At 41.3% G+C, this 25,911-nt stretch overlaps 1 protein-coding gene across 2 annotated transcripts in view; it reads right to left on the bottom strand.

Moving 5' to 3' along the window:
- Positions 1-982: 982 nt before the first annotated feature.
- Trpc3 (transient receptor potential cation channel subfamily C member 3) overlaps positions 983-25,911 on the bottom strand; it is a 66,941-nt gene continuing 42,012 nt past the window's right edge. Inside the window, exons 7-12 of one of the 2 annotated variants that reach the window (XM_021157739.2) lie at positions 21,467-21,731; positions 17,557-17,752; positions 15,236-15,445; positions 11,261-11,344; positions 3,957-4,032; positions 983-1,794 (exon numbers count right to left, since the gene is read on the bottom strand). In XM_021157739.2, coding sequence (XP_021013398.1) covers positions 1,652-1,794; positions 3,957-4,032; positions 11,261-11,344; positions 15,236-15,445; positions 17,557-17,752; positions 21,467-21,731 — 974 coding nt within the window. In that variant the 3' untranslated portion in view covers positions 983-1,651. The remainder of the gene's footprint in view (positions 1,795-3,956; positions 4,033-11,260; positions 11,345-15,235; positions 15,446-17,556; positions 17,753-21,466; positions 21,732-25,911) is intronic. The other variant, XM_029475632.2, reaches the window with a different exon arrangement.

Here is a 25,911-nt window from a genome sequence, read left to right as displayed (position 1 = left end):
CAGTGTCTTTGTTTGTTTAGTTGGTTTGTTAGACTAGTAACTCATGTGACCACAATTTATGTCCCAGTGAGACTTGACAGGAATAAACTGAAGATATACATTTGAATGCTTAGTCAGCAGGGAGTGATCCTGTTTTAAAGGATTAGGAGGTGTGGCTTTGTTGGAGGAGATATGAAACGGGGATGGGCTTGGAGGTTTCAGAAAGCCCACATCAGACCCAGCGTCCTTCCTGCTGCCTGTGGCTCAGGATGTTGAACTCTAGGCTGCTTCTCCAGCACCATGTCTATCTCGTTCTGCCCTGCTCATAGTGAGAATGGACTGTCTTTGAACCTGTTAGCAGACCCCTAATTAAATGCTTTTGTTGATAAAAATTTGCTTTGTAATGGTGTCTCTTCATAGCGATAGAACAGTGTCTGTGATGCTTTGTATATGCTTGGTCAGGGGGAGTGGCACTATTAGGAGGTGTGGCCTTGGAGTAGGTATGTCACTGTGGGCATGAGCTTTAAGACCCTCTTCCTAGCTGACCCAGAAGCCAGTCTTCTCTTAGCAGCCTGCAGATGAAGATGTAGAACTCTCAGCATCTCCTGCACTATGCCTGCCTGAATGCTTCCATGCTCCTGCCTTGATGATAATGGACTGAACCTCTGAACCTGTAAGCCAGCCCCAATTAAATATTGTACTTATAAGAGTTGCCTTGGTCATGGTGTCTGTTCACAGCAGCAAAACCCTAACTAAGACACTGTTTTTGTTGACACTTCCATGGATCCAAAACTCAGAAAGGACCAGAAGGCAAGACAAGGGGTCACTTGCTGATCTTATTTAGCATTAAAACGTCAGAAGTACACATTAGACAATTGCAACAAAATAATAGCCTACTATAACCCAACTTAAAAAAAACATTCTTTATTGACTAAATTCACATCATGAAACCACAAATACAAAGAGAAAAGACACAAGCGTATATTTTAGAAAAAATCTTTAATGATCATTTTTGAACAACCCCATGAAATTTAAATATGTAGTGTAATCGTACTTTCAATTAGCTCATTTCCCTGTTAAATTCTTCACTTGCATTTCCAACATCCTAGAATTGTCAGCGGCATCTAAAAGTCTAAGAAAGAACTCCACAAGTCATAGCTGGTTGTAAAACATCTTCAGTTTCTATTTAAAAAAAAAAAAAACTGCTTCAGCGTTTGGATGAGAACGTATGCTACGCAGTGATGGTCTCTCATCTGCTCTTGGATGCAACTGGCTGGATGGCCATTTGGTTTCACATTCACCAAGCACCTACTGTGTATCAGGCACTGTACTAAATGTGGGAGACATGAAGATGAGATCGCTGTGGTCCCTGTCCCCCAAGGAACTCTTGGAGGCCAACAGGTGACATAAAGACAAGAATGACAGAAACTGTCAGTGCCATTAATACTGGGCTTCTAAGTACAATAGCATCTCACTGCGTACAGTGCCGAGGTCAACTGCTGGAACCATTTCATGTAATGGGAATCATGACCACCTAGCTTAATTTTAAAGTTTCGCATGATAAAGGTAGTGAACACTAGAGCTCTACACCATAGTTTTTCAAGTATTTCATACTTAGGAGTATTATTGCCCACGTTGTGCTATAGTCAAGGCTTGACTGCAGGTGGCTGCCTCACTCACATCTCAGCACACTGGGGTTCAGTTTCTCACTGAGTTTATGAATCAAGATGGCTAATTCCTCCGTCGCTTGGCTCTTATCTTCTAAAAGCTCATAACGAAGGCTGGAGATATCCTGCTTGATTTCTTTCAGTTCACCTAGGGTATTTGTGTGAAAAACAACACGTGTAAATGGTGACTTGTCTTTATATTCAGAAAAAAAAAAAAAAAAAACCACGACAAAGTGAAATTCACTCAATCTGAAGTATGTTTGCTTCCCAATGTCTCCCAGGGAGATATTTCAAATTCTCCTTCAAGATGTTTAAGCTAAGCCAGCCTTTAAAGGCATACTGACCTTTGAAAAGCACTAAAGGTATTCCAGCTGTGTCTGTAGTAGTGAAACTCAGTTTCAAGCAGTGCCTTCTGTTGTGTAAGTTCAAGCCCATACCCCGTGTAGGTTAGGCAAGTACCCTGCCACTGGGTTACGGCCCAGGCTCTTGGCACAGGGTTAGCTAACTACAACATTGCGAATAATGCTAAAGTGACAACTGAGATGCATTTTCAAAAGATGAAACGCTGAAATCACACTTTCGCACTGCATGGTAGTACATACCTTTAATCCCAACACTTAGGTGGCAGAGGTAGGTGGATCTCAGTGAGCTTGAGACCAGCCTGGTTTACATAGCAAGTTCCAGGACAGCAAGGGCTACACAGAAAGATCCCTATTTCCACAAATAAAACCAAAACCAAAACAAAAACAAAAACAAACAACCCTCCTCCCCGAAAACAATCACACTGTTCCCTTGCTAGACACAAGGAGTCTTATGGTCCCCTTTGGGCGGAGGGGCTGATTCACATGCTATCTCTGTTGCGCTACTAAAAATTTATTGACCGAATGTGCATATATACAGAAGAGAATTTTAACTTAAATTTTATGAAGAGAAAGGAAAGCTATAAAGGGAGCTGATCACCACACAGTAGCATGAACTTGGGACTGGGGCTGTCTGGTGCAGAGGCAGGGTGTGTGAGGTAGCCAGTGGAGACACATCTCCTGCAGTGTGCAGACTCCCGTATCTCCAAGAGATCCCATCTCATCTATCTAATGGTCTAACCTCTCTTAGAGTTTAAAACACAGCTGCTCCCTGAATTCAGCTTGTCAGCAACCTAAGCACACAGATTGCAAGGGAGAGCGGAACTGTTCTAGGAGTTATTTAACTGTGATGTAGAGAAGCATTGAGGTGAAGATTAAATTTAGAGGCAGAACATTACCTAGAGGAAGAATAAATTCTGAAAATTAGTGGTACTCAGACTTCATCTTTTTAAACAAGTAGAATCTTTTAGGATATTTCCCTTTATTAATAGTCTTTTTAAGTAGACATATGGGGTACAGTGTATGGATGACGTTTATCATGATAACTTTATAATTTTTAAAGCATAATTTGTATGATTATAGATTATGATTGTATGTTTAAGACAGTATCTCATATGTAACCCAGTCCTCAACATCACTGTGTAGCTAAGTGTGTGTCCTTGAATTTCCAATATTCATGCTTTTACCATCTGACTCTGGGATTACAGGCATATGCTATTGACTGTGCTTCAGAATATATATGCTTTTATTATACACAAATAAATTGAGCCGGGAAGTACCTCAGTGGTAGAGCATATGCTTAGCATGTATGGAGTCTAGGTTCAATTCTTAGCATCACACACACACACACACACACACACACACACACACACACACACACAAAACCCAAAACCCAAAAAGCAAAAGACAAAAACAAAAACCTAAAGACACCAAAAGAATATTTTCATTTTAAGAAAGTCTCTTCTTCAAGAATCTAAACCGATCATTTGAAGATTCATTTTGGGGCAAAATAAATAAATAAAATAGTAAAATATGTTTCCTGTGGCATGTGGGAAAATAGAGGGAAAAAAGGTAGTCTAGTTTGAAAAAAAGTCTAGCTTTTGTTTTAGGTTTGTTTTCCTTTTTTTTTTTTTTTTGGCTTGGGGGGTTAAACCTGGGGTTTGCTCAACAGGTGTTCTACCAGTAAGCTACTTTGGCCTGAGCTAGGGTTCTCCAGGTTTATTTCTTTCTGATTCCAGATGTGTGCTGTGGTGTTACCCTCCAATCTTTATTTGTTTATGTAGTTTGGGGCTTATAAAACCTTTTCTTGAGACAGTGTTTTTGTTCGGTAGTTCTGGCTGACCTCTGCAGCCCACATTAGCCTTGAGCTTGCCACAATCATCCTGCCTCAGCTTCCCACATCCATTAAGTTAGCTATGAAGAAAGGCGTTTCTCAGTGGAAGATGCTTACCTTCATTCACCTCATCGTTTTCTTTGTCTACTTGTGCTTTCAAAACATACCGTTTTATGAGTCTTTTCATTATCTGCTGTTGGGCAAAAAGGAAGAATTAAATCAACGGGATTCACAAGGATGCTACGTCTACTCTGCAGAGAGCCTTACACACCCATGACACAGACAGGATGGGGAGTGGAGATTCATATGCCAATTTACAAAGAATCAGCCAAGCTGTGGCATTTAGCCGTCTTTTACTTTCTGCTAGAACACAACCAACACATACATTCTTTTGTTTTCAATCTCAAGAACAAAACAGCTTTTCCTAAAAGCTGGGTTGGAAGATATCAATGGTTGTCTTTAAGCTGATAGTTTCTCTTTAAGGTGCTTTGAGCTACATTGTCACCATAGACACACCATTATTCCTCTCTATTTGAAAAAAATTAATTAATACAGGGTCAGAGCAGAACATTTGGTAAACAGAGAACAATAAGAGAAATAAGCAAAATCCCTGATAACCCCATCACCCACACATAATTACTCTTGTTATTTGGGTTTAGACTGTTCTGGTAGCTTTCCTTTAAATTTTGTAGATGTATATGTGTGTGTGTATATATATATATATATATATATATATATATATATATATATGCATTTATATGTGTGTGTATACATACATACACACATGTATAACTAGGTATCATATATATATATATATATATATATACATACATATGTGTGTGTGTACATATATATCTTATGTTAAATTTAGTGTTTTTTGGATTCTATATATTTTGCTGTATTACATGTTTGTCTCCATAGAAATTCTACTGTGACTATTTTTCCAAACCAACTAAATGTTCTTACAGATTAATTGTTTATTCATAAGAAAAAATTTGGATGCCAACCTCATAACATGGATGAGAAATTAATTCCAGTTGGCCATTCATGTGAAAGATAGAGCTTTTTAGCCCTTTAGAAGAATATAGTTATATCAGATTATATTTTAAAAACAAGATAAAATTCTAATTACAACATAAAATGATAAATTGAACTTCATTGTGATTCAAGAACTTCTACTTATAAAGATACTATTCAAACATAATAAAAACAGTATCATCATTTTTAAACATAAATAACTAGGTGTAATTTTTAAGATACCTAGTTATTTCACAGAAATGGAATCATAAATAATAACAACTTATAGCACAATCTTAAAGTCTGTTCATAAGAGAGATGAGGTGTAGGTTGGCACTTAATAAAGGAGACAAACAAGCCATATATTTGATGATGATACCTTCTGGAAAGGCCACAGGCCAATGGAGACTCAGAATTTCCTGGCTTGAGAGCAAATAGACAAGGTGCTTTGGAAATAATCTGACATTATCTTCTAAAATTCAACATTGGCAGAAATTTCACTCCTTACAGAGCCCAAAACTACACATATGGCCACGAGGGTTAGAAGCAAGGCTGTCCTAGGTAGCAAAAACTGAATAATCTACACACGTGTCAGAAAACAAGGCAAGTGTACAGGTAAATCAGTCTCCCACAATGCAAGCTCTCTGTGTTCACTAATCTTAGTCAACCACAGCCACACACACATGGGGATGAATCTTAGAAGCTCGATGCTGAAGCCAGGTATGGTGGCTTAGTTCCAGCATTTGGGAACACCTGTGCGTTTGAGGACAGCCTGGTCTACACAGTGAGTTTCAGGGTTGCACAGTGAGACCATGTCTCAAAACAAAGTAACAAAGCAAGAATAAAAACAAACAAACAAACAAACAAACAGAATAAGAAGCATGAAGCTGAATGAGAATGCCCAGTTGCAAGGGACATCACAAAATATAAAGCCTTCTTATCGAGTTGGGCCACATGCATTCCTGAAATATTCATGTGTGTCATAAACCTACATCTGAAAAGAGAAGCAAGAGGGTTAGGAGCCCGATAGCCTCTGAGATGTTGGCAGAGGTGTGAGGTAAGGAGCAGGGCCAACTGGAGGCAACCAACCAGTAAACTCAGGTGTGCCTGTGTATGTTCATGCATCGCTTCCTACTTCAGTGCTGCTGTACATACTATTGTGCATACATAAATACCACACTTGAAAGATAATTCAGAAAAGAGTGGGGGGAAAGCTGGAGCTAAATGGTAGTTGTAGGGAGAATGGGGAAAACACCTCAGCTTGAAGGCAGCAAAACGTTTGACGCTAAGTGATCTGTGAGATGTTAAAGTGAATAAAAGAGGTTCCAGGGTAATCTGGAATGCCACCGTTGGGGAAAAGCTACAGCTATGTGACAACAGAGAGCCCCATGCTATTAAAAAGCCTGCTTTCCCAGTCACACGCTACCCACACCTGCAGGAACAAACATCCCAAGCTGCAAGGTGGGAGGACTAGGGATGAGAAGCTACAGAAGACAGAGAGCGGGGACCAGGGAGTCTTGCATAAGCTGAGGGTTTACATCAAGCACGGTTATTAAGAAGTACAGCTCTGTATATGCTATTTATAAGGGCGCAGTGGGTCAAGGTCAGCAGAAAGCTAAGTCAAAGAATGTTGGCAAAGAGAACACAGGATAGCTTAGACACGGCTACCTTAAGACTATAATGACCACAGTCCCTCAGAGGGGAAAGCTGGGCTCCCAAGAGTTGAAACTTTAACTTCTTCAAGGCTTCCCTGGCCCTAGCCCCAACCCTAACCTTGTCAACCTGCCCCTAGGGAAGGACATTGAAATAGGCTTCACTTCCTTTTTTTATTGGAGCCACTGAGAAAGCCTTGAATCCAACTGACTCTTCAATCAAGGGAAACCAGACCAGAAAAGACAGATCTTAGGCTCAGTGATTCATTCACGAACTGCTTATTGAGAGCCAGTTTTGTTCAGTAGCATGTACACACACACACACACACACACACACACACACACACACACACATACACTTGCATGCATACATGTTTCATAGTTGGCATTTTTTTAAAAATTCTGAGTGCAATGCTTGTGAGGAAGCCAAGAAATCCTTATGTGTACCTGCTGCCGAAAAATGGAAATACAGCCACTCTCAAGCACGTAAACAGAAAAAACTCTGATAATATTAAAAGAAACATGTTGTAAGACACTAGAGGACTGTTTATAATAGTCAATAGAAAATGACTACACAACAAATAAGAATGAGATTCCCATGTAGCAATATGGAAAACTCCTGGTAGCCAAAAGAAATACCTGGAACAGTTTTTTAATGTATTATTTACCTTCTTAGGAAATACATAAGCCAGGGCCTGGGTGCTAGGCAACTCACAGCCACCTAGCTCTAGCCCCAGGGTATCTGATGCCCTTTTCTAGTCTCCACAGGCACTGTATTCAATGTACACATAGGCCCTCCACATAATTAGAAATAATAATCAGTGCTTAAAAACCAGCCCAAGCAGGCATACCACCACAAAGCTAGTGAATAATGCTATGGATATATTTATGTATGTAATGGTAAATATAAACAAGTAGGCTTGAGAAAAGCACACATAAGCCCTAAGAAGGTGAAGCCTATGTAGGGAAAAGACAGGTGTAGCAGGATGGGGTGTGTTAATTGCATTAGTGACTAAATGCCAAAAGGATATGTCAAAGCACTAGCATTTATTAAAGCAAGGAGTACAGCATAAATACGGTCACAGTGAGTAAACATTTTCCACGGTGATGAAAGCACTTTATTTGCCAAAGAAAGTGAGAGCAATGCTGACTTAAAATGGTCGTCTGTAAAAAGAATTCTGTAGAAGCCTTCTATCACCAAAAAATAAAATGCAACTTATTTTTTTGATACAAGGTCTTGGATATATAGCCCAGGCTAGCAGCAAATCTACTCTATTCCGTCCTTAGTCTCATAAATACTGAAATTACAGATATACACTTGCTTCCATGCCTGGCCTGAAACGTCTTAAAAATTAAGGCGTGGGGACTGCTCAAATGGTAAAGTGCTTGCTGTATAAGAATGAAGACCTAGGCTGGTTATGGTGGTTTTAGCACTGGGTGGAAGAGGCAGGCAGATCTTGGAGTTGAGGCCAGCCTAGTCTATATAATGAGTTCCAGGACAGTCAGAGCTATGTAGCAAGATCGTGTCTCAAAGAAGGAGGAAGAGGAGGAGGTAGAGGAAGAGGTGGAAGAGGAGGAGGAGAAAGAGGATGAAGAGGAATAATGAGGACCTAAGTTCATGTAAATACACCTATACAAACATTGCTGGGAAGGAAGAGACTGGTAGGTCCCTAGAGCTCACTGGGCATCCAGTCTAGACAAATCTGCAAGCTCTGAGCGATAATGTGGAAAGTGACTGAGGACCACACCTGGCATTGACCTTTGGTCTCCACATTCACATACATAAACACTTTTACATACACATACACATACATTCATACAGCACAATACACAAATAAGAATGAAGGTGAGGCAGATGTGCTGGGAGTGAGAAAGTCTCTGAATTTGAATAAAGGCCTTTACCAGATAAGCGATCTTAAAGTACTTATGGTCGTGTGTTTTTTCAACTCCATGACAGGTCACAAAACTCAGCTCATAAATAACTATTCAGATTAAATAATCAAATACACATAGACACATAGTTGCTGCTTAGATAAGGTTACTAATCGTATTATTGAACAAAGCTGGGAAACTCAAAGGTTCATATCCTCTAATGTAATACTCTGCATGATATTTACATGTCTTTGGAAACTATGCTTAGAAAAGGTCTACATAATTTTACACTTACTGCCAAAAGAGAAAATGATGAAAAATAGATTGTTTTAAAAATTCATCTAGAGTTCCAATTTCCCTGGAAGCCATCTGAACAAAGTCTCTCACTAACAAAACTTCACCTAAGGGAAAATAAGCGAGCACACTCGCCTCCTTTTATCCTCGGGAAAAATTCTGTATACAGAGAGAACACTTTTCCTTTCAAAAGGTGCTGTGATTAAAGCCAGGTTTAGTGGCACATGCCCTTTGTCACAGCCATAGCACTAGACAGAGAAGGCCTGGCTCTCAGGCATCCTCAGTAGCACTCCAGGAGAGCTGGCAACCTGAACTTTTGAACACGAAAAAGAAATATACAGGCTTATCTTTTTTAAGCCCTTCAGTAGTTGCTATTTGGCAGTTCTGGAGCCTTTTTAACAAATGGAAAATAATAAATATAATGATACCAGACACAAGGACTTGTACAAATCTGGGCATAATGGTAAAACCTGCAAATCTCAACATTTCGGAGAGAGTGGTAGTAGGATCAGAGGGAGTGGTAGTAGGACCAGAAGTTCAGGGCCAACTTCTGCTTACTGAGTTTGAAAACAACGTGGGCTATGAGGACCTTATTACAGATAAACCAAATCAAACCAAACCAAACCAAACCAAACCAAACCAAACCAAACCAAACATCAGCAAAATCCATCAAACAATCCAACCAACCAACCAACCAACCAACCAACCAACCAACCAACCAACCAACCAGAGAAAGGACATCAGAAAGAGGTCACATCTTAAAACATTAGCCCAATCTTCATAAGAACACCAGCCAGAAATTTTGTGAACTAGACAGGCTGATTAAAACTCCAAACTTAAGAAAAAAAATGAAAAAGAATAGCCAGGCATTCTAGCAAAATAAGTAAAGATGATAATTGCATCTGCCTTTTGTTTGACTTTATTTTAAACTATATATGGTCACATAGCGTTCACAGACAGATCAATGGAACATAACATGAAAAAAATAGGAAGAAACCAATTTGATATAGGAATTTAATAAATGAAAAGTTAACAAAAAAACCCCAAAACAATATTCAACACACTGGACATAGATGAACATAATCATTCGGAAAAGGTAAACCTGGACCTTCATCTGTCATCGCACTCAAGGACAGCTACACAGGGCGAATATTTCATGTGCAAAGTGAAAGAACTAGAAACACGTACGTTTAAAGGTTATTACACAATAGGTCTTTTAAAATAGCACATAAATCTCAAAGCCATGAAAGCCTTGTAAAGTTGACTGCAAAAACGAGAGAGTCCAGGATGGGAAATAACAGCTCTAAGTTCAAGGCATTCAGCACACTGCTATAAAAGCCTTCTTAACTCAGATCCCAGGCAAAGGCTGACAGCTTTAACTATTAAAATTCCTCTTACCTGGTAACAGAAAATCATCAAGACAAGTACACGAGGAAAAAGAATATCAACCAACCGGACCATCCAGGGCTCCCAGGGACTAAACCATTAACCAAAGAGTGCACATGGAAGGACCCATGGCTTGAGATACATGTGTAGCAGGTGATGGCCTTGTCTGACATCAGTGGGAGGGGAGGCCCTTGGTCCTGTGGAGGCTTGATGCCCCGGTGTAGGGGAATGCTAGAGCAGTGAGGTGGGAGTCGGTGGGTAGGTGGGGGAGCACCCTCATAGAAGCAGGGGGAAGGGATGGGATAGGAGGGTTTGTGGAGGGGGAAACCAGGAAAGGGGATGACATTTGAAATGTAAATGAATAAAATGATTAATTAAAAAAAGAAAGGCAAATGGAGATTTTTTTTTCTAATTAGATCATTAATCATACATGGCCAAGTTCCTTCATGATAAATGCACAGTAGAAGCACCTGATTATTTCTGTTGGGTTGAAATAAAAATCCCTGCTTTATTTCTATCAATGGAAGATGAGGGATGAAACAAACTAACTACCCTCATGGTGGTTGCCAACCATCTGTAGCTCCAGTTCCGGGGGGATCCAATACTCTGTCTGACCTCCATGGGCACCAAGCATTCAGGGGGTGGACAGACATACACATAGGCAACAGCCTCTCACATAAAAAATTACGGAAACACTTTGTTTTCAACATTGCAAAAGCAGTCCTTCTTGCTGAGCCTGAGCCTGGTGCTGCAGGCCTGTAGTCTCAGGTCGCTGAGAGGCTGAGGCAGGAGGAATGAGAGTCCAATCCATGTCCTGCCATCCATGGGTAACAGTGAGTTGGAACTCAAGCCAGGAAACTTAGTGAAACTCTATCTCAAAATAATAAAATAAAATAGAATAGCCTAGGACTATAGCATAGGCAAGGTCCTGGGGTCAAACCCCAATCTTAAGAAAATAAGAAATAATGCTACAACAACAACATCTCTTCTTTAGCAAAAAAACAAAACAAAATAAAAAACCCAACAACAAAAAGGGGAAAGGACAAAGAGGCCGACCTCTTTTGATTTTGAAGTTCCTAACACCCCACTCTCTCTGCCCTGTAGAACTTCATAGTGTATATGAAGACTGCACCACTCCACACATACAGAAGGTCACACAAGGAGTCACACACAATAGAGAAATGGCAAACAAGTACTTACCTGGTATCGTGTTGGCTGATTGAGAATGCTGTTAAAACTGTGTGATTCAAAAACTCTCGAGTTAGACTGTGTGAAGAGGTTTAACTAGGAGAAAATACAATTAACCTAGTAAATGAGAATACATTCATTTGGAATAAGAGATATAGATTATTTGATTCTCTTGGATGGCATTTCTGGAGTCCACACTTCTGAGGAACGTTTTGTTCAAGTTGGCTTGTATGAGGGGGTTAAATATTTTTTGAAAGCAAACAGCTGTGTGGGAGAGATGTTCACTTTCAGCAAAGCACTGGAATGATGCAGTGTAACAGAGCTGTTGACTAAGAATGTATTTTAGAAGTTGGCCCGTATCTAATATACGTTTTTGTAGGAACAGGCGACATTTACCACTCAGAACTCCAAGTGCCTCCGAAGTGGTTTGATTGGCTACTGAGCCCTAGCTCCTCCCTAAATTGAACAGAATCCCACAGGTGTAGGTAGCCTCACACATATCTCATAGCCCTATGATATCACCTAAAATAATATGGCTTCTCTATCATCTTGTCTTATGCTAATCAGATCTTTGGAGAGAACTGGGTTGAAGAATGGAGCTTTATTGTCTGTTTCTAGCTAGCTGTCTGTCCATCTGTCTGTCTGTCTATGTATCTATCATCTATCAATCATATATCTATCCACCAGTGATATCTATCTATCTATCTATCTACCTACCTATCATCTCTATATATCAATCATATGTGTATCTCTCTCTCTCCTATCATGTATCTATCAGTCATATCTATTTATCATCTATCATCTCTATCTATATGTCAATCCTCTATGTGTATCTATGTATCTATCAGTCTCTATCTATCTATCTATCTATCTATCTATCTATCTATCTATCTATCTATCTATCTATAATCTATCATCTATCTATTAACTATCTACCTATCCCCACTCCAACCTCCAGCTTGAGTTTTGAGTAGGCAGGAGCAGAAAGCTAGCTAAGAGCTTAGCCCTGCCCACGACTGACATAGATGTAAGCAGGAACTTTCCATCATTCCAGGGCTAGCTGGCTTGTATATGATTCAAAAGTCCTCCCATTCCAAACTGTAGTCTTTCTACCTCCAGAGCCCCCCCCCCCACCCTGTGATTATTCAGGAAGGTGTGGCAGGCCAGGGCAGAGGTGACAGGACTGGACAGGCCTCTAGTTGATTGTTTCGCTAGAACCTGCACTTGATGATGTGACATTTCCCTCTGCCACTGGGGGTCGGTATCAGCCTGCTGACTGAACTCAGCAACCTCAGCAGAAAAGTGTCAGAACAACAATATCGACATTTCTCTAGCTTTTAATTTAATTCATTTAATGAAGGAAGTCGATGCCTGATGTAAAACTGAGACACTTTGGCTGGCTCATGCCTGGCTGCCTGGCTGAGTTAAGTAGGAGGATCAAAGTTTAAGGTCAGCCTGGGCAATCTGAAAAGAGGGGGGGAGCCAAGGCAGGTCCTCTTAGCTGAGAAAAAAGTTTTTTCCTCCTATTACTGATGTCACAAGGTGGCAGTGGATGTCCTGTGGAGTGCTCTCTCTGTGCCTTCATAGAGGTCTAAACATCTGGAAGTGCCCTGCCCAGCTGGCTTTTGGTAGCCCCCATCTATACTCTGACTATTTGGGGTCTAAAGTCCATAAACTCTGTTGCCTACTGTGGTGGTTCAAATATGCTTGGCCCACAGGAAGTGACACAATTAAGAGGTATGTCCTTGTTGGAATTGGTGTGGCCTTGTTGGAGGAAGTGTGTCACCATGGGTGTGGGTTTTGAGACTCCTCCTGGCTGCCTTCGGATCAAGATGTAGAACTCTCAGCTCCTTTTCCATGTCTGCCTGCACACAACCATGCTTCCTGCCATAATGATAATGGACTGAACCTCTGAAACTGTAAGCCAGCCCCAATTAAATGTTAACTTTATCATTTAAGAGTTTAACATTTAAGAGTTGCCTTGGTCACAGTGTCTCTTCACAGCAATGGGAACCCTAACTAAGACAGCTACAGAAAGAAAATTTCAAGGTTTGTTCTCTGAAGCACAGAAGGCTGAAGGTGACCATGCTTCAGAGGTCAAAGACTTAAGGAGCTAAGCTTCCCTAGAAAGACAAAACATTTATTAACACACTGTCAATCTTCACAACAGGCAGAGCCGCCCAGAACATCAGGAGCCAGTTATTCCCTAGTGCATAAAGAGGGCTAAGCATGGACTGCCAGAAAGACTTTATCTACATATACCCTGCACTGGCTGCACCCTGGCTGCTAGCCAGGTCTAAACACACAGCAAGCACTGTGGACTGTGATGAGGAAGGGCCCTGATGTTTGCTGAGCTGGAGTGGAATAGATCCCATGTAACGCTCACAGAAGCCCATGGCCTTCCTCTTTTTTAGATGAGGAGATTTATCTGTGTAACTTGCTCATAAGTCTTAAAAGCCAGTTCAGACACAGGTCTAGCCTAGGGGCTATACTTCTCTCCACCCCACGGCTTCTCATTGTGTGTGTGAGGTATTTATTTGAATGCAGTACAGACAGCCGGTCACTGCTGTGGCATCTAATAGCCATGAGAGAGCACAGTGACACCACACAAAGAGCCGTAAACAGCCACTTGCTTTTAAACTTATTTTTCGATGCTGTGGTTCAAACTGAAGGGCCTTGTGCATGTCAGGAGGCACTACCCACTGAACCACACTCCCAGTACAGGGTCAGTATCTGTAAGGGTAAGATTCGAGGGCTATTAAAAATTCTTGGAAACACAGGTCTATGACAAAAAAATGAGGAATTAAATTGCATCAATCCTGTCTTTCCCTCAGCTTCAATCGAGGAAAGTCCTCTACTTTTGCACAAGGCCCACATTTTATTGTTTCCTGGGCTTCTAGACTACTGCAGCTGGAGATCATTTTTCATACATTTTTCTTTTTTCTTTTTTTTTTCTTTTTCGAGACAGGGTTTCTCTGTATAGCCCTGGCTGTCCTGGAGCCTGTTTGTAGAACAGGCTGCCTTTGACCTTTGAACTCAGAAATCCTCCTGCCTCTGCCTCCCGAGTGCTGGGATTAAAGGATTTTTTTTTTTTTTTTTTTGGTTTTTCGAGACAGGGTTTCTCTGTGTAGCCCCGGCTGTCCTGGAACTCACTTTGTAGACCAGGCTGGCCTCGAACTCAGAAATCCACCTGCCTCTGCCTCCCGAGTGTAGTCCTAGCTAGTCTCAAAACCTCTATATCATTCCACCTGCTTCAGTCTCAGTGTCTTCCCACCTCAGTGTACCAAGAATGGGGATTACAGGCCTGCGGCACCGTGCCAGGCTCCATCGTTACAATTTTAGCAGAGATGGTACCTGAGTCTCACACATTGGCTCCTGTCTGCTTCCTTCCCTGTTATTTTAAATATGGCCATAATGTTGTGTCTCCAACCCTAACTCTATATACAGAAACTAAGTTCATAAAGATGAAGTGCCACCATGAAATTTACATTCCTAGGTCAACTCAAGGGCATTGATTGCAGCGTTATTGCTGGTTGGGAAGATGCTCAGGCTCTCATCCATGGCATGATACTAAAGGAAAGGTCCTTCTGCTGCCTCTCCAAATACAGTGCTGGTGAGCGAAGCACACGCCCAGGGGTAAGTCTGAAGTTAAAGCTACTTAACTTCAGAATAACTGGTTTAAAGCACGGGGCACACAGATGCAAAGCATTCTTTTGACAACAACTTTCTTTTTCATGTTTAACAAGCTTTTCATGAGCTTGTTCGTGTGATGCAAGTTTCCATGAGAGGCTGACCCCAGTAGGGCATAGACTAAGGGACTATTTGAAGCACTCTGCAGATAGTATTAGTCTATGAAAGACCATGGGATAGGAAGCTATGCTCAATCTCTTCTAAGTTCACACACGGAAATTAATGAACAAATATCAAAGGCCAGGAAAAAGAGACAGGACATTTATTTTATGATCTTGGTATCTTTTCAATACATACCCTGGACTTTGAGTTACCCATGCCCAGTTCCAGATCCTTCTGCAGTCTTCTCCTCCTGCATTTGGAAAAGTTAGTGATCCTCATGATGAAGTAAACAAATGATTTTGGACTAGGGACCAGACTGAAGGGTGGAGGTAATGTTTTTCCATCATCGAAGTAGGAGAGCCAAAGTTTGGAACGAGCAAACTTCCATTCTACATCACTGTCATCCTGTTACAAAATAAAACTCATTGTTAAAGTTAAAAAAAAAAGATTTTATTTTTAAGTGTGTGTGCTTGTGTGTGCACGTATGTGATGTGTGTGCTTTCTTATATGTGTGTCTCTCTGTCTGTATGTGTGTGTGTGTATTTGTGTGTAAGTGCATATATGTGCAAATGTGTGTGGGTGCTTGTGTGTATGTCTGTCTGTGTGTGCATATACCCATGGTGGCCAAAAGAGGGAAATCAGATACCCTAAAGCTATAGTTACAACAGCATAGTTGTAAGTCACTTGATGTGGGTACTGGGAACTAAACTCTCCGGTTCTTTTTGAGAACAGTAACTCTTTAACTTCTAACAAATCTGTCCAGTTGCACAGTTACTAAATTTTAAACAAGACACTCCAGACCTGATGTACATTCTTATAGTAATTACATTATGTTTTAAACAATTCAGTAGCATATTTACACTTATCTGCATACAATTCCTACTTGTCTACCCAGTATAGACTCACATACTGATATCAAAATGCTTTCTCTTCCATATGACTCTGACTGTACCCACTGACTCTGACTGTACCCACTGACTGACTCTGACTGTACCCACTGACTCTGACTGTACCCACTGACTGACTCTGACTGTACCCACTGAGACACAGCCAGCATTTCCTGTTCCTCATTTTGAGGTAATGCAGAAAGACAAGAAAATTCAGGATCAAAGAAGCATAAAACTATGAACCACAGTCTCGCTCTGTCATCCCAACCATCTCTTGACATCCATCACCATTTCTCACTCTCTCGCTACCCTCCAGGCTCTTCCAGACCCACCACACCAAGCTGTAGATGTCACGCGTCTTATTCTAAAGGCAAAGGGGAAATGACATTTAGATATATTGATTTTTTGCTTCGTTCATCTTAATTTGTTTTGAAGATTTCACACTAGCACAGACTGGCCTGGAACTTACACTGTAGCTCAGGCTAGCCCTCTGCCACTTTCTCCTAAGTCCTGGATAACAGACATAAGCCAACACATCTCACTGGGTCAATGACACTTTGAGGTTTGTATTTGTACTACACGTCTCCACATGTCACATGAATCCTACAGTGGCCGAGACTTGTGTTTATCCTTTTCTATTCCCAGAGCTCCCATTGTGATTGGTACAGCTATCCTCACCGATAAAGGACATGAAGCAGGGCCACAGGTATAGGAAATGAGCTCCTTCAGTCCTCAGTACCTACACTGATGTCACCACACAAGCAGACACTCACAGCACTGTCCTTCAGTCTCGGTGGGATTCATGTACTGGTTAATTCTGGTTGGTACCATGACGGGATCTAGGATTGCCTAAGAGACAAACTCCTGGGCATTCGTATGAGAGAGTTTTTAGAGTGAGTTAATTTGGGTGGTATAACCTACCCTAAGATGTGGGTAGTCTCAACTACACTCAAGACCACATAAGAGGTGTAAATGAGCCAAGGTCCAATATCCATCTTTCTCTGTGTCCTGACTAAGAATGCAGTGTGACCATGAGTTCCCACCATGATGGACTGTACCCTGAATTGTCAGCCAAAAATAAACTCTTGCTTTCTTCATTTGTTTTGTCATAGCCACAAGTAAAATAACCGACGCATTCTGTGCTGGAGGCGCTATATACGGGAATCCATTCCCAAAATGTACATAGAAACTTAGCCTGGTGCCGCACGCACAGCTGCAATCTGAGCACCTGGGACCATGAAGTAGGTGGGGGCTCAATGAGTTTGAGGTCTGGGTAGCATAGTGATGCCCTGGGTAGCCTGGTTCTGGAGTGAGACCCTGTCTTCAAAAACCCAGGCAAGCATCGCTATTTGGTGGAGGTAACACACAGCTAAGCCAAGATCTCTGAGAGCAGAAGATATACAAAAGTACAAAACAAAGGAGGAAGCTATGGAACGGACAAATCCAAAATCCAAAGCAGAGTGGTTAACAGGCACTGAACATTTTGCCTAAAGAACATAGTCAGCTCAACTGCCGTAGATCAGAGTGGGTGGCCCAGCAGATAAGAATCTGCACCCCCCACCCCCGGCAGCCAATATTTCTAACCAATAGTCTTAGAACTTCTGAGACACACAGGGACGGAGCACTCACCTCAATCTCTTGGTATGAGCTATTAATCATAGCAATGAGCATGTTGAGTAAAACGACCACCATAGTTACATTATATATCCCATAAAGAACATAGCCAATATTCTCTATGAATTTGTGATCATATTTGAGGACAACAGAAGTCACTTCAGACAGTCCAAATATGGACCAAAACAAAGTCTTGAAACTTTCTTCAACCCTGTTGAACAATAAAAACACGGTAATGAGTAGCTTCCAGTATTAAAAACAAGCTGGTATCTAATGCTATACAGATGTAAATATTATTATGAAATGTTATCATCATTGTACTGGCTGGTTTTGTGTCAACTTGACACAGCTGGAGTTATCACAGAGAAAGGAGCTTCAGTTGAAGAAATGCCTCCATGAGATCCAACTGTAAGGCATTTTCTCAATTAGTGATCAAGGGGGAAAGGCCCCTTGTGGGTGGTGCCATCTCTGGGCTGGTAGTCTTGGATTCTATAAGAGAGCAGGCTGAGCAAGCCAGGGGAGGCAAGCCAATAAAGAACATCCCTCCATGGCCTCTGCATCAGCTCCTGCTTTCTGACCTGCTTGAGTTCCAGTCCTGACTTCCTTGGTGATGAACAGCAGCATGGAAGTGTAAGCCAAATAAACCCTTTCCTCCCCAACTTGCTTCTTGGTCATGATGTTTGTGCAGGAATAGAAACCCCGACTAAGACAATCATATATTCCTAACAATTGCTTTTTAAGAAAATACTATTTACTTCATGTGTTTTGTCTGCATGTGTCTGTACACTGTGTGCATGCAGTGCCTGTGGAGGCCAGAAGAGGGCAGCAGATACCTTAGGTCTGGAGTTACAGATGGTTGTAACAAGGTGGATTCTGGGATTTGAACCCAGGTCCTCTGCAAGAGCAACCAGAGCTTTTAACTGCTGAGCCATCTCTCTAGCCCCCCTAATAATTGCTTCTAATAAAATTTTAAAGAGTTTTTTTGGTTATATTTTAAAAATTAAAATTTAAGAGTGAAAAATATGTTTTAAGAATTAAAAATATTTTAAGAATTATTCTGTTATAGCATATTATTTTTTCAAGTTGTTTTTGAGACAGTATGGCCTTGAATTGATCCTTCTGCATCCAGATTCTAAGAGGTAGCATTCCAGGTATGTGCCACCATGTCTACATTGTTAGAGTACTTAGCAGCAATTATTCCCTGGGGTTTCAGGGGCTGGTGTCGACGCCCAGCTTTTCTGAAGTTATTCTGATGAAGACTTGGTTAACAGGAGAAAGCAGGAGTTACTTCAGAAGGCCCATACTTTTCTTCTGGAATGGTGCAAGGTTGGAGTCTGATTTTGTAGGTGGTTTGGAAATTTAAATCCAACTTCTTGGCTTAGGTTTAAAATGAAACACCCACTTCAAAAAAGGATCTGCCCCTCACCATGGCTCACAATGAAATAGTTTGTCTGTACTTAGAACAAAACCAAACTCAATATCCAGAGAACAGGCCAAAGAGTTTTGGTGTATCCCAATGGTGGAATGCGGTGCAGCCACTGGGGATACCTAGGCAGATTTATCTTCATACAGTTATAGTATAAGGGATAGCAAGGATACATGAAGTAAAAAATTAAATGTAGCAACTGTGAAATACTTAGTCATCTATAAACACAAAAGAGAGGGCTATCTGGATATTTATATTCTTCTTTTGGGGAAAAAAATCTCCAAAAGTATTCAAAAGAAACTATGGTTTCCGAGAATGAAATTCAGCTCATAGACTGAGGGTTAGGGTGTGAAGGGAAGGCTTTTCACTCTAAATACCCAGCCCTGACGCCTGAATTCTGGCCACAAGAATCCACACTCAGCCATGTTATCTGTGTGGAATTAGCTCCCAAGGTCCTCGTGGGCACCAACGTCTGAGAACGTGCAAGAGAACCCTGAAGAAATAATGATGCTGTATTTCCAGGTTACCAGTGTATCACTTCCTGTAGCATTTAAACCATCTCTCTTGGTTACTTAAAACATCAAATGTAATACAAAGTTGTGCCAATAATTATGATACTATGGTGTTTGGGGAACCGTGGCAAGAAAAGGGTGTACACGCTCAACACACACACTATTTCTCAAAAGAATATCTGATCCATGGTTGGTTGCATGTGTGGTATAGATTCTGAAACCCGGCTGCATCTCCTTCATGGAAACGATGCTCAGCCCAAGAGACATGGGGTGGGAGGCAACGGAACAGGAGCCCCCAGTCCTTATAGCACATGCCAGACTAAGCATCGGGTTCCATCCCTCGTATGACTTTTATCTGAGGGCATTAAGCCCATTTTGTCACACGACCCCGCATCTGTGAATGGAATAAAGAACCTTCAATAGTTGCCACCCAAGTTCACAGGTGGAAAATAGTCTTTTTATTTTCCCCCAAGAAAATGATTTATGAAAATAGTATTTCAAAATATTTTTAACAAATTCTAAACAATAATGAAGCCTTTAGACCTGCCAGGTTTAAATGTTAGTTTATTTATTTATTCATGTAACCACTCAGCCAGTAGCACTGGAACATCTAGTATGTTCTAGAAATGTTAGTTCCTGGGGATAGAAGGTGTGTGTGGGGGATTCCCTTTGTCACAAAACCTCAGAGTATGAAATTACAGGAGGAGGCAGGAGACTGATCACTCTAGCCTCCATTTCTGCATTTACTCCACTTGTCTATCACAGAGTCACCCCATCCTTTTCTCCTGTGCCTGCACAAACTCCCTTGTAGCACCTGTGGGCCAGCCGCGTGTGTGGGAGACGAGGGCGCTGCAATGGAAAGGACGCTGCAGCTCCTACTGTGGGCAAGAGGCTTTATGTAACAAGCCTTATGCAATCCTCATGACGACCTTATTTAAAATCTATCATGCTTATTTTTAAAATGAGAAAAATGACACGGAAAAATGTTCAGTAGTTTAACCAAAGGGCGCAGTTAGAAAATAGCAGAACTGTGTTAAAACCATGACCTGCCAGACTCTCCAGCAATACTCTTTTCTACTATATTGTGTTACCAGGTCTCCCTTCAAAAAAGAAAAGAAAAAAGTAACGTATCATGTGAACTGCTGTGAGGAAGGGAACAGGGGCCCTGTGTAGGGTCCTGTCCATCCTCCAATGGAGTCACGGGATTGTTGTTGTTGTTGTCGTCATTTATTACAATAAAATGAACCTCTGGGCTCCTTTACCCTTAAGACCTGTTCGACAATAACTATTTAGGAATTACTTTAGGACAATTCAGAGGTTTCCAAGGTCGAGCTTCTGTACTTTACCTACAAGGAACTTACTGTGCTGCTGGCTTGCAGATGTGGCAATGTGGGAGCAAAGGGTAGGTGGTGAGATTGGTGATACTCTCACTCACAGGGAGAGCCCCATCCCCATGACAACCAGCCGCCCAGGGGTGAGAAGGAGATCTCACAGCCGGGGTAGCTCCATGGCAGCAGGGAACTAACAGTGATAGTGACTGTGGGGTAATCAGGAAAGGCTTCAGGGAGGAGGTGACTCTTCCGGGAGGGCTGGGGTTGGCATTGGCTTTTCAGGAGCTGTCCTGCTCTTCAATCCCTGTTCTCACTCCTGATGAAAACATTAACCCAGAAGCTAGAAGAGTAATACAGACTTCAAAATGATGGCTCTAAACCTAGCATTCTACATAATGTAAGAGATGTCCATTATTAGACATTTGCCATCTAATTTTCCTAAAATAGCTCTTTGGGTCCAGTATTTTTCCAAATCCTGATCACCCTCACTAAACTCCAAGAGTGGACTAATGACCCGCATGACCAGCCAGAGACACTGATTTCATGGGCTGTTTTTCTGCTCTTGAGAATGGCATCGTGATGACAGCTGACATTTCTCATTTGCTGGACCCATTAGAAGTTCTTTTTATACCGTTGTAGCATGATGTCTTACTTACGTGGTAAAAGCAGGATTTACTTTGGCCCCAAGGTAGTAAGAATAAAGTATGAACATGCCAATCATGAACGCCAGGAACACCATAATGAAGAGAACCATGAACTTGAAAATGTCCTTCACAGTCCTTCCAAGAGAGATCTGCAAGGGCCCAAAGCTCTCGTTTGCAGGGAGGATGTACGCAATCCGGGAGAAGCTGAGCACCACAGCTATGGCATAGAGCCCTTCAGATATGATCTGAGGGTCTGAGGGGAGCCATTTGTCTCTAGCTAGGAAAGAGAAGAGAGGGAGAGAGAGAGAGAGAGAGAGAGAGAGAGAGAGAGAGAGAGAGAGAGAGAGAGAGAGAGATATTACACATGGAGCTTTTTAAAAAGAAAATATTTATTCCTAACTATGCAAAGCAAAGATAGGCAGGTGGTTCTTGCTGCGGCTGAAACGACTGGCAATTGAATTTGTTGTCCAGATTCTATCTTTTTATGTAAAACTAGAAACAAGCTCTATATTTCAATAATGTGAAACCCTATTATAAAGATCCTGAGACAGCGTCACCTGGCACAGATGCAGAATGAAACAGCAGGTGGGGCAATGTCCAGGGCGAGAGGGGATTCATACTCACTCCCCCGACCCCAAGGGCTCAGCTTTATTTTCTGGTTGCTTTGCCAGCCTAGGGGCAAAGCTTCAGTGAAACCTTACTTTGAAAATGATTTCATCTGTCAATTAACACGCGAAAAATGTCCAATAGTCTTTAGAGGGATATCACAAATCATGGTGGTGCTGACCCTGTGAGATCTGAGCCTCAGGACCACTCCCAGGAAGCAAAATATAATACTATATAATATGTTAGATATAGACCTGGAGTGAGGCCCCAATAGTCTACAGCAGATTTAGTTCCCTAGAAGGCCAGTGAAATAGTAAATGGTTAACTCTGTGCAAACTGAGTCATGTCCGAAAGAATGGCTGCCCTGTGGACATTTGCACTACAAGCTTAGCATCTGCTGACTGTTTGCCGTGTGTTAGACACTTCCTTCAATGTTCCAGTGTTATTCCTCCCTTCATAAAAACAGAAAGCACAGGATCCTGGGATCCCAGAATCCTAGGAGCTTAATCACACCAGGATCTCAGGATCACAGGATCCCAGATTCACAGGATCCCAGAGACAGCTGAACTCTGAGGAACTCTAACACAACCAGGGTCACAGGAAGGACAGGCTCCAGCCAGAGATAGCAAGGGCAGGTAGCACTAGAGATAACCAGATGGCAGGAGGCAAGTTTAAGAACATAAGCAACAGAAACCAAGGTTACTTGGCAACATCAGAAAACAATTCTCCCATCATAGCAAGTCCTGAATACACCAGCACACTGAAAAAGCAAGACTCGTATCTAAAATCTCTTCTCATGATGGTAATAGAGAACTTTAAGAAGGACATAAATAACTCCCTTAAAGAAATACAGGGGGACACAGGTAAACAGCTAGAAGCCCTTAAAGAAGAAACACAAAAGTCCCTTAAAGAATTACAGGAAAACACAAACAGGAGAAGGAAATGAACAAAACCATCCAAGATCTAAAAATGGAAATAGAAACAACAAAGAAATCATAAGAGGAGACAACGCTGGAGTTAGAAAACCTAGGAAAGAGATCAGAAGTCATAGATGCAAGCATCACCAACAGAATACAAGAGATAGAAGAGAGAATCTCAGATACAGAAGATTCCATAGAAAACACTGACACAACAGTTAGAGAAAATGCAAAAAGCAAAAAGCTTCTAACCCAAGACTTCCAGGAAATCCAGGACACAATGAGAAGACCAAACGTAAGGATAATAGGTATAGAAGAGAGTAAAGATTCCCAACTTAAAGGGCCAGTAAATAATCTTCAACAAAATTATAGGAGAAATTTTCCCTAACCTAAAGAAAGAGATGCCCATGAACATTCAAGAAATCTACAGAACTCCAAATATATTGGACCAGAAAAGAAATTCCTCCTGTCACATAATAGTCAAAACACCAAATGCACAAAACAAAGAAAGAATATTAAAAGCAGTAAGGGAAAAAGGTCAAGTAACATATAAAGGCAGACATACCAGAATTACACCAGACTTCTCACCAGAGAGTATGAAAACTAGAAGATCCTAGGCAGATGTCATACAGACCCTAAGAGAACACAAATGCCAGCCCAGGCTACTATACCCAGCAAAACTCTCAATTACCATAGATGGAGAAACCAAGATATTCCATGACAAAACCAAATTTATACAATATCTTCCTATAAATCCAGCTCTACAAAGAATAATAGATGGAAAACTACAACACAAGGAGGGAAACTACATCCCAGAAAAAGCAAGAAAGTAATCTTTCAACAAACCCAAAAGAAGTTAGCCACATAAACATAATTCCACCACTAACAACAAAAATAACAGGAAGCAACAATCACTTTTCCTTAATATCTCTTAATATCAATGGATTCAATTCCCCCAAAAAGACATAGACTAACAGACTGGATACATAAACAGGACCCAGCATTTTGCTGCATACAGGAAATGCACCTCAGTGTCAAAGACAGACACTACCTCAGAGTAAAGGACTGGAAACAAATTTCTAAGCAAATGGTCCCAAGAAACAAGCTGGAGTAGCCATTCTAACATCGGATAAAATCAACTTTCAACCAAAAGTTATCAAAAAAGATAAGGAAGGGCACTTCATACTCATTAAAGGTAAAATCTGAGCCGGGCGTGGTGGCGCACGCCTTTAATCCCAGCACTCGGGAGGCAGAGGCAGGTGGATTTCTGAGTTTGAGGCCAGCCTGGTCTACAAAGTGAGTTCCAGGACAGCCAAGGCTACTGTACAGAGAAACCCTGTCTCGAAACAAACAAACAAACAAACAAACAAAACAAACAAACAAACAAACAAAAGAAAATAAAGGTAAAATCTTCCAAGAACTCTCAATTCTGAACATCTATGCTCCAAATAGAAGGGCACCCACATTCATAAAAGAAACTTTACCAAAACTCAAAGCACACATCACACCCCACACAATTAATAGTGGGCGACTTCAATACCCCACTCTCATGAATGGACAGATCATGGAAACGGAAACTAAACAGAGACACAGTGAAACTCACAGAAGTTATGAACCAAATGAATCTAAAGAACATTTCAACCTAAAGCAAAAGAATATACCTTCTTCTCAGCACCTCACAGTACCTTCTCCAAAACTGACCATATAATTGATCACAAAACAGGCCTCAACAGATAAAAGAAGATTGAAATAATTTCATGCACCCTATTAGATAATCACAGACTAAGTCTATTCTTAAATACCAACAAAAACAATAGAAAGCACACAAACACATGGAAGCTGAACAATGCACTACTCAATGATAATTTGGTCAAGGAAGAAATAAAGAAAGAAATTAAAGGTTTTTTTTTTTTAATTTAATGAAAATGAAGACACATCATATCAAAACTTATGGGGCACAATGAAAGCAGTGTTAAGAGAAAAACTCATAGCTCTAAGTGCCTCCAAAAGAAACTGAAGATAGCTTACACTAGCAGCTTGATAGCACACCTGAAAGCTCTAGAACAAAAAGATACACCCAAGAGGAGAAGATGGCAGGAAATAATCAAACTCAGGGCTGAAATCAACCAAATAGAAACAAAAAGAACTAGACAAAGAGTCAACAAAACCAGGAGCTGGTTCTTTGAGAAAATCAACAAGATAGATAAACCCTTAGCCAGACTAACTAGAGGGCACAAGGGCAGTATCCAAAGTAATAAAATCAAAAATGAAAAGCGAGACATACCAATGAAATACATCTTAAATAAGTATTCTGTTTGTTGAATATTAACAGTTGAAAATATTAGAATCTAACATACAATTTGCTAAACGCATGAAAATCAAGAAGAATGAAGACCAAAGTGTGGACACTGTGCCCCTTCTTAGAATTGGGAACAAAACACCCATGGAAGGAGTTACAGAGACAAAGTTTGGAGCTGTGACGAAAGGATGGACCATCTAAAGACTGCCATATCCAGGGATCCACCCCATAATCAGCTTCCAAACGCTGACACCATTGCATACACTAGCAAGATTTTGCTGAAAGGACCCAGATATAGCTGTCTCTTGTGAGACTATGCCAGGGCCTAGCAAACACAGAAGTGGATGCTCACAGTCAGCTAGTGGATGGATCACAGGGCTCCCAATGGAGGAGCTAGAGAAAGTACCCAAGGAGCTAAAGGGATCTGCAACCCTATAGGTGGAACAACATTATGAACTAACCAGTACCCGGGAGCTCTTGACTCTAGCTGCATATGTATCAAAAGATGGCTTAGTCGGCCATCACTGGAAAGAGAGGCCCATTGGGCTTGCAAACTTTCTATGCCCCAGTACAGGGGAACGCCAGGGCCAAAAAAATGGGAATGGGTGGGTAGGGAAGTGGGGGGGGGAGGGTAT

This window comes from Mus caroli, unplaced genomic scaffold, assembly GCF_978045245.1.
Source record: "Mus caroli unplaced genomic scaffold, Mus_caroli_1 scaffold_3, whole genome shotgun sequence".
Classification (NCBI taxonomy): Eukaryota; Metazoa; Chordata; class Mammalia; order Rodentia; family Muridae; genus Mus; species Mus caroli.
The sequence above is the reverse complement of the archived record's forward strand: the minus strand, read 5'-3'. Positions and strand labels throughout refer to the sequence as shown.